Source organism: Tursiops truncatus, chromosome 5 (assembly GCF_011762595.2).
Source record: "Tursiops truncatus isolate mTurTru1 chromosome 5, mTurTru1.mat.Y, whole genome shotgun sequence".
Classification (NCBI taxonomy): domain Eukaryota; kingdom Metazoa; phylum Chordata; class Mammalia; order Artiodactyla; family Delphinidae; genus Tursiops; species Tursiops truncatus.
Window position 1 is genome coordinate 27,008,697 of NC_047038.1, and position 13,677 is coordinate 27,022,373.

General features: G+C 37.0%; 1 protein-coding gene across 18 annotated transcripts in view; it reads right to left on the reverse strand.

The window, feature by feature from the left end:
* Positions 1-13,677, reverse strand: part of ANK2 (ankyrin 2) — a 689,834-nt gene that overhangs the window by 115,126 nt on the left and 561,031 nt on the right. For 14 of the 18 annotated variants that reach the window (XM_073804958.1, XM_073804947.1, XM_033856740.2 and 11 more), the window contains 4 exons: positions 11,019-11,117; positions 5,915-6,112; positions 2,501-2,599; positions 1,865-1,963 (listed from right to left, as the gene is read on the reverse strand). In XM_073804958.1, the coding sequence (XP_073661059.1) occupies positions 1,865-1,963; positions 2,501-2,599; positions 5,915-6,112; positions 11,019-11,117 (495 nt within the window). The remainder of the gene's footprint in view (positions 1-1,864; positions 1,964-2,500; positions 2,600-5,914; positions 6,113-11,018; positions 11,118-13,677) is intronic. The other 4 variants (XM_073804951.1, XM_073804949.1, XM_073804956.1 and 1 more) reach the window with 1 other exon arrangement.

The following is a 13,677-nucleotide window of genomic DNA, read 5'->3' on the forward strand; positions in this document are numbered from 1 at the left end:
TTGTATTGGGTGTTGATAAAGTCATATCTTTGTTCAAAATGGTCAGCCTAGAAAGTTAATGAAAAAAAATACTGGCATGTTAAATGAGCATATTTTTTTTTATTCCATTGGAATAGTCGCTCAGTCTTCATTCTTCCTTCAAATTTATTGAGAACCCACATAATACTGAATGAGATACCTCAGAGATATGCAAATATGAATATAACATGATTAATGTCCTCAAGTAGTTTATAATCTAGTAGGAAGAAAGACATAAAACAAATACATGATTGATGAGATTACAGAGAAAGGGTTATAAAGAAATAAGGATGGTATGTGCAATAAAAAAATTTGTCCTGCTCTTTTAACAGTTTAAATATTTTATTATAAGCCATATATTTGTAGCAATAAAATATGTATATGTGTGTATATATACATACATATATAGATCTATATATAGGTATGGGTACAAAGTTATACATATATAATAGTTTATTATATATAATTTGTTTATATACAAAATATACTTTCACATAGAATATTCTATTTTATTATATATGTATAATGTGTATAATTTAAATAGACATGTGAGCATATATGTACATAGTTATATAATAGAAGTGGAATAATTCTCCTCTACTGCTTTGGGACGCAGTAGACCTAGTGGTTAAGAGTGCTGCCTCTAAAGTCAAGATTGTCTGAGGTCAAATCCTAGCTCTGTCAATTAGTAGTCATGTGACTTTGGACGTACAAAGTAACCTATTTAAATCTCACTTCCTCATCTATAGAATAGAAATCATTATAATACCAATCTCATGGGATTATTATGAGATTAAATGAGATATTGCATGTAAAATGCTAGGCACAGTGTTTGGCATGTAAGTGGTAATAGTTGCTGCTTTATTATGTCATCTAACATAGCATGGATATTTTCCCACCACAAGAAATATTTTTCTTTTTAAATAAACTATGACATCTTCTCAATATATATTTACTGAATGAATAAATGAAAGATACAGTGATGACTTTATCTGTTATATGACATTTATGTATATTTTCAGCGTAATAAAGAGGCAGCTCAAATGGTGGGAAACACTCTGTCCAAAGGTTCAAGTCTTAGTTGGAGCTATTTTATGAGTTGGTGCTACACATACCCCCAAAATGCATTTCTAGCCTAGGAACTTGGAAGGATGTATGCTATAGTTAACACGAATGAAACATGTAAAAAACAAAAAGTCTTTCATACAGAGCACAGTGAAAAATTTGAAGTCAGAAGGAATGAGTGAATAAAAGGGTAGGTGTATCACGACATTCTGTTTATACGAGAGAAGGGAAAACCTGAACTGCCTTTCTTACGTTTAATTTCTCAAAACTCATACTTGTGTGCCTAAAACACTGAGTGTTGGCAATCAGAGTCATCTTTATTGGTTCCTGGGCACGTCCCCTTAGTATTTACTAACTTGTAAAAAATCTTAAAAGGCTTTGGGCTTCCCTGGTGGCGCAGTGGTTGAGAGTCCGCCTGCCGATGCAGAGGACACGGGTTCGTGCCCCGGTCTGGGAGGATCCCACGTGCCGCGGAGTGGCTGGGCCCGTGAGCCATGGCCGCTGAGCCTGCGCGTCTGGAGCCTGTGCTCCGCAACGGGAGAGGCCACAAAAGTGAGAGGCCCGCGTACCGCAACAAAAAAAAAAAAAAAAAAAAAAAAAATCTTAAAAGGCTCTGTGGAAGCAAACTGTCGGGAAAAAAAAAACAAGGACAATACCAAAAGCTACTATTGCCAAGACTGGTTGCAGTTATATCAGCACCATGTGCTTAAAAAACAGTTCCCATGTCCAGTCAGATTAGAGTTACACCCTACAGTCTGTAAATCCTTTCTGTGGTCCTCACCTTGGCAGTGGCATGAGGGGAAGCACCCTTCTCCAGTAACAGCAGCGCCACCTTCTGGTTGTCATAATGAGCAGCAACATGGAGCGGGGTAAGGCCATTCTGTAATGGGTGTGTTGAAGTTTCAGTATTAATAAATTAGCATTAGCTGCCCTGAAGCTGCCAGGATGCAAGGAAACTGGTATCGATTAAGTCCATGTTAATTAATTAATATAGTCAATAGGAAAAATAAAAATAAATACCTCATGATTTTCTTATTAGAAACGTAACTAAAACTGAAAATGATACGTTGAGCTTTCAGTTAGCACAGGGCATCTTGATTCCACCATAATTAAAAGTCTAAAATGCCATGTAAGGATTATTACGTTAACATTCCAAGAATTCTTCTTAACATAGAGAAGTTCTGGGCCCTGTTGTGACAGGAACACACATTTGAGGCACAGCTCTTTTAAACACCTTCTGAATCAGTGTATATGTGGGCAGGTCATGGACACCGCCATCATATCTATTTGGTATAGTTTCATCCATTACATTCATATTCCTTTAAGAAGAATGAGCAAAATATCTTGAAATGCAGATCTCCCAAGCTTCCAACTTGACCGAGTTATATAACAAACATATATGCTTGAAAACTTTTACCTTCCCCGCAGAATCTGCAGCAGCACGGCGTTGTAAGAGAAGTTTTGCCACATCCAGGCTTCCATACTTGGCTGCTACGTGCAAGGGTGTGAAACCCTTCTGAAAATGTGAATAACAAAAGTAAAATGTAGCAGTTTTCTTTGTGACGGCTAACAAAATCTTTTTTTACTGGTTAACATATTAAGCAAACTTATGTTGATTCTCCATTTGGGAAAAATACTGGGAGCGTTAAATGTTAGCCATAAACAAGGACTAGGACAAAGAATAAAGTTTAACAAGCAAGAGTTTGGCTTGACAGACTGAACAAAAGAAATTTTATCTTGAGGGCTTAGAGACTGAAATTTGACGTTCTAGGCTTGGTATTTATGTGTCAGAAAAATGGCTCTGATTTGTGAGTGAAAAAAAAAAAACCTACCCTGTCTTTTTCTTGCCTCTAAAATTAATAGGATTGAGACAGTAGTACCTCCTGTCCAGGCTTTCTCATTTTTCCTATCCTTTTTATAATACCTGAATTCCAAATTTCTTTATTTAAGGTTTAGGGTATTTCAGCAGCTATGATTAAAAAAAAATTATTTGTGATTCAGCTGATTGCATTTTCTGCAGAAATAGCAAGATAAAATGGTGGACAGAAAAAAAACAGTTCACCGTTTGAAAAGCACCTCTCGTCCTGACTTTTATCCCTTGTCTCAAAAGACCCACACTTTATATAAGACCAATTCCTTTCGGAAAATACACTCTACTTCTGGCAGGATGTTGAGCTGATTAACATCAAACTTTTAAACTGCTGCTCTCCTACACGTTTACACGAACAGATTCAATGTCTTGTGTGCCTAACCAATGTCACTCTCTGTAATTAGCAGTGTGTTACAAATACAGCTAGGTCCCTGGACTCAGATCTCAAGGATGGCACAGTTCCTACACCATGATCTCAAATCCATCCTCTTGGCCAGACAGTCTAATCACATGTTCTTCTGGCACTACATTGGGAGTGGGAGAATTCTAAAGCTGACCCGGGCTTGCAAAACACACACAGCAAACATGCCTGGGTTAAGTGGTCTAAGATAGGGCTTATCCTTCAGACCATTTAAGCCTTCATCAGAATACAGAATATTCCTCAAGAAGCAATACTGCTTTTTCACAGTGTCACTACACAAATTATTTTTAGCTAAGATGTCATTTTTCTTTTTGCTCTTTTTGAACATTAGGTACTAAGAAGTCCTTGGAGGAGAGTAAATCTGCTTTTTCCAAGTGTGGGGCAAATATAGGAAGTCCATTTAAGCCAACATTTGTTGTTAATGCTCTCTTCCCTCTAACTCAATCCACACAATGACCGGAGTGACACTCAGGATGAAGTCGAGTTCCCTGAGACAAGCCATGTGGTAAGAAAGAAAAAATAAACTCCTTATCCTTAAAGTCTTGCTGGAATAGCGGTCCAGCCCCTTTATAAATTTGGAAACTATTATTAGACAAAACTACATAGAATCTTTACTGTAGAATCACAAAATAGAGGTCGGGAAGCATCTCTTGAATCACATGTCTTCCTTCTTCCCCTATGTTAATCTCATCAGGATTTCATTTACCCTCTGATATTTATCAACACTGAAATAGCTTTACTGATGATGAGTCAACTACCCTTCAAAACCCCAGTCAGTTCCACTGTGGAACTGTTTTGCTTAATAGTTTCTTCCATTTAACTGTCCTAATTTACTATTGCTTTAGATATATTTTTAATTCTAAAAATCTTCAGAAGACAAGGGATTATGTTTTATTCTCTATTTCTGTATTTTATATATCTAAATTTCATTTATTTATCACCTTCATCTGATGAGACAATCACCCAGTCTCTCTTGGGTTATTATTACTATTATTATTATTATTACACAGTTGCCCCTTGAACACAGGTTTGAATTGTGAAGGTCCATTTATATGTGGATTTTTTTCAATAGGAAATAATACAGTACTACACAGTCTGCAGTTAGTTGAATCCAAGGATGTGGAACCATGGATATGAAGAACCCAAGATACAGAAGAACTGTGGATATGAGGACAGACTATAAGTTATATGAGGATTTTCTTTTTTTTTTTTTTTTTCTTTACCAAAATTATGTTTAATGTTTTAGAATGATCGTGGTTGTTTTATCATGACTATATATGAGGATTTTCAACTGTGTGAAGGGTGGGCGCCCCTAACCCTCTCATTGTTTAAGGATCAACTCTATGTTTGTTGTTTAGTTTATGATGTTTTTAAAAAAAAGATTTTAAAAATCCTTTCAACCCTTCTGATTTCAGCATTTGAATAATTACCAACTTCTTACATCAAAGCATGTTTTACAGCCATAGGCAACCAGGTAAGTCGTAACAGCAAGCAGGCTGCTCCTACCTCTCAGAGGACAGATGCCACCACAGTACTTCAGTTAGTACTTGCAAACTCCCTTCTCCCCCAGATGCAGTATTTGTGCCCGTTCCTTAGTAATCTGAATCACTGTTGTATTTGTGGGAATTATTTTGCCCTGTGAATAATTCACTTGTTGTAGGCTGTAATCTGTCTCGTTCTTCTTCTCTTCTGTACTAGTCCAATTTCTTTTGCTCCAATTAGCTGTGTTCGTGTTTTATTCTAAGTCATATCCAAAGAGGGGATCGCAAATATAATCTATCAAGTGGAGATAAAATTACTCTGCCCTAGTTCAAAACTTTGAACATAAGTCAAATTCTTTGTTAGATGACAACTAATACAACTAATAAAGTGTGACTCTCAGCCCAGTTCTGTTTAGACACCGTGTAGCTGGTAAAGTGTAGGGAGCAGAAAGGGCATAATAGCTGACACCAGGGATGGAAAAATGCAAGATTATGTGAAGTGAATTTCTAGGTGGTACTAAAACTCAGCAAATACAGTATTGCCAATCTAACGCAACATTATCTTCCTCAGTAGTAATACTAGCTCAATGTATTTGGGAATTGTATTTTTTTCTATAATATATTCATGGGAATATATTATAGATTTTTATCATGGAAAGTAAAGAGAAAATAACACTTGCTTTATGGAAATCATCTTAATTAAATTTATAGAGGGAATTCCCTGGTGGTCCAGTGGTTAGGACTCCGTGCTTCCACTGTAAGGGGCCCGGGTTCGATCCCTGGTCAGGGAACTAAGATCCCACAAGCCACACAGCGTGGCCAAGTCATAATAATAATAATAAAGTTCTAGAAACAACACCGGCATTAATTAGAAGAAGAGAATCCAGCCCTCCTTTTGAAGATATATGCAATCTCACAACCCCCCTTGGTCATTTAGAAAATGAATCTAAAATATTCAAAGAGGAAGAAGTCGGAGGCCTACAGGAGATCTACCCTTCTTGACACTCTATGATTTGGGATTGCTCCTGGTCCATGCCAGCATGAAACCATTCCTCTTACCTTGGTAGCTAAGGAGTGGGCGGCTCCTGCTTCCAGCAGGACTGATGCCACGTCTACCTGGCCTTCCCTGGCAGAGATGTGCAGTGGTGTGTACCCATTTGTAGTGGCCGCATCTGGGTGAGCCATATGTTGTAGAAGCAGCTGAACAATTTCTGTCTTACCCAGGCGAGAGGCAATATGCAAAGGCGTCTGTTCCTCCTACAACTCAGATCAAGTAAACAGTTAGTGCCAGGACAGACCAAACGTCACTAGTAATACATTTCACTCAGATGTTTCATGATGTCTTCTTGGAATCTCCAGGAACCCCTACCCAAAAGGAAATTACTGCTACTCTGACTACAATTTATATCTTGTTATATAGAATGACCTGTTTGGTCACAAAATCTTCCTTCAATTTTTTTAAAAGTAGATATTTCCATGAACTTGGTCACTGTTTTCTGGGCACGCCAAAATGTTTCTCAACTCATTAAGGCCTCAGCCTTCACTTATGTTTAAATATAAACCAGCTCATAGTTCTGAATAAGAAAGAAATCTAGTCCAGAAGCCCTAAGACCTAGATTCTCATCCAAAAGCTTTCACTAAGAGACAGTATTTATTCTGGGAACTGTATCAAGAGGAAAAAAAAAAGAGGGATGCTGGGAAAACTTTGTTCTTACTCCACTCAGCAAGCCAAGGATACAAATGCTGGTTATTTTCTTCAAGGAGAGACTGTGGATAAAGAAGATGTTGCAATCTGATTTAAAAAGATGTTGTTCCAGGAAACGTTGCAGATGGGTCTGGGACTTACATCCAGGGCTTCAAAGATGAAATGGAAGCCTGGCGAGGAGCAAATGGGGTTAAGTATTTGCCAAGTGCTTCTCATTTAAAAACAGGGAGAGGAGATAGCTGGTATAAGGGACAGGAAGGACACGCTGGAGAAGGCTTAAGAAATCACCTGACTCTAATGTGTGGTCAGGAAAATGTTTTCAGTGTTAAGAAAACGAGGCCAAACCATTGTCTTGATAAAAGAAAATTGTGTGTAACCTTAGTGATGAAAAGAGGTATATCTCTATAATCTGCCCAAGGGCATGTCATGACAAAGGTGAGAAAGGAAAAGCTGGGCCAACTTCCAGGGCTAAGAATGAATGGAGAAGGTAGAATAGAATAGGGAGAACTGTTCAAATAAATGCACCTTATCTTAAAGTTATAAGGAAAAAAGTATTAAGTGGGAGGTACAGGAAGAGATGAAATAGCACTGCATGCATTTCAGGGTGGTAAGAACTAAATAATAAACAGTAATAATACAATTATTTTAGCAATAGAATTGGAATTTTAGAAAAATTTGCACCTTATAAACTTCTTTCATGTATGATGCATATCTGACAAGTCCTATACTTAGACCTGAAAGGAAGGCGTAACATATATTATTCAACCATTTTCCAGTGAAAAGAGATTAGAGGAATTAAATGAGTTTTCCAGGACTGTCCAAGGTTACGCAGCTATGAAAACAGAACTTGAATTCAGGCATTGGATTCTAAAGACATTTCTTTGTCTATTCATTCCACGGAAAGAGAGACAATATGATGGCCTCTAAGAAAACTAACAGGACAAGAGGTCTCTCAATAGGAAGGGAGACAGACAACACTTGAAAGATACAAGTTTCTCTGAAATACAGAGGAGAAAAGAGAGGAATGGAGAGAATTAAAAGTTACAAAAATAAATGGACACAAAACACAATCAAAGACCAAAGAACTTGAGGATAGCTATCATGAACATCTGTTGTTTCTGGGTTTCCTGCTTGGACTTCTGCCCAGCAGAATTTGATTGAGGTGGGTATTACAAGTGACACACTCTAACATGTGTTTTCAGTGAGCGAGGGGGAGCGTTAGGGCAACGGTGACCCCTTAATCCATAGCTGAGAAGCGGCAGTCCTTGACTGGTGGTGGCCAAGTAACTGGTTAAATTATCGATCAGTGTCTCTTGGTTCTCAGAGCATTAAGGTACTTGTTTTTTTAAAAAAAACAGGAAGTTAAGAAGTAAGCTGTTTTGCCCATTTTCTTCAACTTTTGGTACGCTCCTATCTGAAAGTGGAAAAGGGAAGAACCTACAAATTTGATAAGAAAGTCTTTCCACCTGTAATCAGAGATTATAAGACCTTGGAGGTTTGGGTAATTGTTTCCCTGTAGAATTGCAAAAGTTGAATTTGCCACTCCAAGCTAAAGCTAATTCTATCCAAGGCAAAGAATTGGGAAATCACAGAAGATAATATTCGTGGGAAGAGCTAAAGAAAAAAATGTGGGCAGCTTGGTCCTCTAGGCCTCTTCCAAATAGAAGGGGCAATAATTCTCTCACCATAAAGCATCACTGACAGTGATACAGCCTGATCCAGGAAGACGTGAGCTCTGCCTTACCATCACTGCTAGTTTCCAAAATTAGGGAAACTTGCTGAGCCCCAACTCCTTTTACCAAAAGACAGAAATAGCAAAGGCTGGGACAGGGTTCAAATGTTTGATAAAATTTCTGCTATAAGTTACTAGCTAACAGGATTCCCAGGAACCATATATACCAGCAGTTAACTAAAGTTTTAAGTGAGTTTAAGACTAGGGGCCCTGTGATTGCTCAATCCCTAAAGCAAATGCCAGGCCCCTGTATTGTGCCAACAGAATACTGGCACCTAAAGCAAGTGAACTCCTAAAAGGGCAGGTCCCAGCGGCCCTCTCAGCTATGTCTATGGAGGACATTGGACAAGAAAGGACCTTCTTGAGGGCAGGGCCCCGGGGACAAGCACATTGGCTGACCCAGGAACTCATGCCACTGCAGCCCCGGCCTTCCAGTCTGTACAGCAAAATATGTCTCATGCTTTTGACTGGTGAATAGAGAATGCTGCTTGCACTTTTAACTGAGAGATATTATTGTGATGATATGACTTTTCTTTCATTATATATTGGGAGTAGGCATAAATATGACTTAGCCCCATGATTATATAACCATGAGGTATTATTTCTACACCTGATAGAGAAGAACACAGACTACCCAGAGATCTTGACCTTGGAGATCAGTGTAGTAGTGGGTATAATTTTAACTATCTCCCCTTTGGAAGAGAGTGAATTGTAGAGCAATGGTATTCAGTTAAGAGAGGGAGTTTTCAGAAGTGCATGCATGTGGGAATTTGACTACAAACTATTAAGCAGTTTTATTTTATATTAAGAGGGATTCATGAGAAACCCTTTTATTATTAAGTATGGATTACAAAATATTTACCAGGAAAACTACCACAATTTCTGGTAAAATTAATGAAGTTCAAGATATTCAGAGCGCATTGACGGACCATAAATTTTTTTTTAACAGCTGAATTGCCAGGTAAACTTAAAAGGAAATGAGACTAGGCAGAGCAAAGAGGATTTTTAGGGCAGTGAAACTACTCTATATGATACTATAAGGATGGATACATGTTATTATATGTTTGTCCAAACCCATAGAATGTACAACATCTAGCGTGAATCCTAACGTAAACTAGGTGCTTGGGGGAATAATGATGTATCAATGTAGGTTCGTCACTCACAACCAATGTACCACTCTGGTGGGGAATGCTCATAACTGGGAAGACTATGGGGTCAGGGGGCCTATGGGAAGCCTCTGCACCTTCCTCTCAATTGTGCTGTGGAACTAAAACTGCTTTTAAAAAATAGTCTTTAAGGGGGTGGGGAAGGGAAACAAGAAAAATGCCAAGGCAGGGAAGAAGAGAGTTTGAATAACAAAAGCATTCAATATATAAGAGCATAAAATGCCAATGATGAGTACCAAAGAACATAAATTACACTACTTGTACAATGGATAGAAAGGCAGAAAAAAATCAAAACTACTAGAGTAATGAAGGCGGCCCACGTATCACTGGATTCTGCATGAAGGTCTGTGGAAAAAAATGCTATAAAATTCAGAGTCAGAGAATGTTAAGAAGTCTGGAAGGCCAATGATATGTACCAAAGAACATAAATTACACTACTTGTACAACGGAGAGAAAGGCAGAAAAAAATCAAAACTACTAGAGTAATGAAGGCGGCCCACGTATCACTGGATTCTGCATGAAGGTCTGTGGAACTAAATGCTATAAAATTCATAGAGTCAGAGAATGTTAAGAAGTCTGGAAAGGAGTTTCAAGGTTTCTAAGTCCAACCCTTATATTTTAATAATAAAGACCCAGAAGTGAAATGACTTGTCTGAAATGACAATTTGTATGTTTCCAGCTGGATGTTTTCATTCCAATACAATACTGTTTTGAAAATGGACTCACTACGGTAGGATTCAAGGTGAAGTGAGTTCTAGCTTAGATATATCAAATATTGAAAAAGAAGCGAAAGTGTTTAAATATTCCATGAGAATCCCAAAGGTGCTAGTGCGAAAGTTAATGAAACAGCGTGGAAAAGGAAACAGAAGATATTGATAAAATATTCAGTGTAAAGGAAGAAGGTGAAAAAAGCAACTGGGAAGGGACATTTTTTAAAAAGAAGAAGAAAATAAGTCAAGTTGTGGGAATCAGAAATAGGAGAATCCAATCTCCCGGGCCAAAATTCATTTATTTTGGAATAGTGGAAGGGTAGAATGCCTAAATATGGAAAATCAAAGTAAGAAGAAAAGTAGAACTCATTATAGAAATGAGGAAAGTAAAACAGATGAAGGGAAACATTAAAACTTTGAATATGGTTTGTCTTTAAGTTACTAGTAAGGAATGTCTATGGAAATTTGATTGGCTTTGGTGGTAAGAAATAAATTTTAATATATATAGTATCTATATAATATAGGTTAAAATGTTAAAATTCATGAAAATGAAGATATATGTGGAAGGGCTTTCAAAGGTAAAAAAAATTTATTAAAATGTTAGTCAATGCCAAATTTCTTAGATATTAAATTGTATTATTTTTTCAAATGTTAGTGTTTCTGAAATTGAAGTGCATTTTCCATTGTGTATATTTACCGTACCATTTCACTTTTGCCTGAAAAACTGTCACTGAATTGATGTTTTCACTTACAGTCCTTGGCATTTCCACATCAAGAGATGAATAGCGGCATCTCTTAAGGATAGAACTCATGCACGTAACAGAAGAAAACCGCAAGCACCAGCACCTACCCTGGCTCTGGCATCGACAAGGGCACCATTTCTCAGGAGGCATCGGACCACTTCCACCTGCCCCGCCCGGGCTGCCATGTGCAGTGCAGTCTCCCCACGCTGCCAGGAAACAAAGATCATTCAATCATAAGTAAACCCACTGCTCTGCATGGCATAGAATAAAAATGTGCCTTTTTGTGAAAGATAGCATTATATCCAAAAGTTTCAGAAATCTATGAAAAGGTATAATTATTTCATAATTGTTTAGTCTGGAAAAACAGTATCTTCTCCATCTTCAAAAGGATAAGACAAGCGTTTAATTTTTTTTTCACTCATGACAAACCAGTGAACTTACCCAAACATTCAGGATACCCTGAGGTTTAACTTCACAGTCAACGTGGCATAACCTAAATTGCTTTTGGTGGTATGAAGTTACCTTTCATCCTTCAAATCTAAAATCTGTCACACTTAAATATGTGATTACAGCTCTATCCCGTTTTTATGAGAAACTCTAGATGCTGCTGATCTAGTCAACACAGTGCAAAAAAATCACATCATCTGTTACCATACATGTCATTTCTTTCCAGAATTCAAAATTTACTTCTGAAATAAGCTATTTTTTTTACTTTGGCTTTATCTTTGTGTTATGAGACTAGATAAAGACTGTTCATACGAGGAATCTGATTTGCCCAGGAGGTCCTCTGCTTGTTATTGATGAGCGTATTGAATTACAGACAGTTACTCGAGAGAAATACTGAGAGATGAGTAAAGCAATGTTAACAGTGCCATCAGTTGAGGTGGGCAGCACTGAGCTTCAGGTGTCTCCTCAAGTAGCTTCATGCTGCATCAAGGAAGACACACTTATCAGAAAAAGGTAGCTTAACCTGCAGCATGAAGGATGATGGTTAGACATCAGAGAATTTTCTCATTGGGAAGCCTGTTGATTACTGCCTCTAAGAGAAGGGTTTTTTTTTTCAATCTGCATATTTTAAAACCACATGTAGTTCTAAAGAAAGGGATTCATTCTTTCAAAACAATTTTACAGTTATAAAAGAATAAAATATTGGAATAAAAGTTATTTTAGTCACCACAACTATACTAGAAAATAAGGTTGATTTCAACCAGGTAAACTAGTCCAAATAAACTAAACTGATTTCAACGTTGGTTGAGGTAACTGGATAACGTCTGACAAATTCCAGTGAATAATTTCTTCTGATTACTTGCACAACAAACCCTTAAACTCAGATTTAAGACAAACTTTAGTTTGATACTTAGCTCAGAGTTCATTTTTTGCTAGTATTCAGAGACCCATTCCTTATGAAGTTATGAGAAATTCAATTCCAATGATTTGAATTTGAGAGCATTAAACTGGATGTCTATGCTAATCTTCTTTTTGTTGATAATTCATTTATCCTCTAATGGCCTTATTTTCTGATGTCATCTTTTGACTTTCATAGAGTAAATGTATTTGGAGTATGTTATTACATAAAATAACATGACTGGAACAGCAGTACTTTTCAGACTTTGGATGTACGGCAAGATTTTTCCTCTTCAGACAGCCATGATTTCTAACTTTTCTATATCACTTAAAACCTGCCTCTAAAAAAAAAACCCTCAAATCTTTATTCCATTTCTAAGTCTTATAATAGTACAACAATTTTACTAATTTTAGTAGAATGAAGACAAAAAATGAGTTTCCTTATAAGAAGTTAAGTCAAAGAGGCCTCAGGAGTACCTACTCAATGATGAATTTATATGCTTACAAGCCAAACTTTATCAATGAGGGGTTTTCAAAATCTAAAAGGTTTCAAATACTAGTCTTAGTATTTCTAGTACCTTTATTTATGCTTAAAATAAGTTGTTTTTATGATGTTTACACATTTGAAATTGACAAGTTAGATATAAAACCTAATCTAAAGTATTAAACATTATATACAAAGAAAACATTATATATACATATATATATATATGCAAATGGTCTCTCTACTTTAAAACAATGGTGTTGTTTAATTCTTATTTAATGATTTTTGGGTAATTGACCTTTATGTAAATTGCCTTTACCCTTTTATATTATGTTACCCTTGTTTATACATAAGTATAAATAAGAAAATGAAAGAGGGTATATATGTTTTAATCAGTAGGTTCCATTTCTTAGTTACTGGGCACCTCATCTTATTCAATGCCCTGTTTTCCTTATCTTAAGCTCATTAACTTTAAGGATTAGGGGAAATTCTTAAACATAATATGAAGTGTGAACTTAGTCATGAATCCGTTGATTTGCTGTAAGAAGAGAAAAACTCGATTGTCCCCCCACTTTGCATTGTGGACAGCTCCAAAAGTGCTGGGTTTTCTACTCCCAGAGTTGTCAATGAATACTTTGGATTATGGATGTATTACAACTGGCTTTCTAGGTTTTCAAGTGCATTTGTGAGCCTTCTGGAAAGGGAGATTTGCGGTAATAATATCTGCACATGATTGAGTTATTGGTACAGTTCACACTTGGAGTGAATTTTGAGACAAAAACAAGACTGGCAGGAGAATGGGTACGCTCATGTCCAAAGCAGGTACTACATTTCATGCCCCTCCCCCAGTTGTTAAAACTGACTCTGCTGACAGCTACATCGACTTCCACTTTGGCTGCATCAATTGTAAAGCATCAAAGCACAACAGACAGCACTGC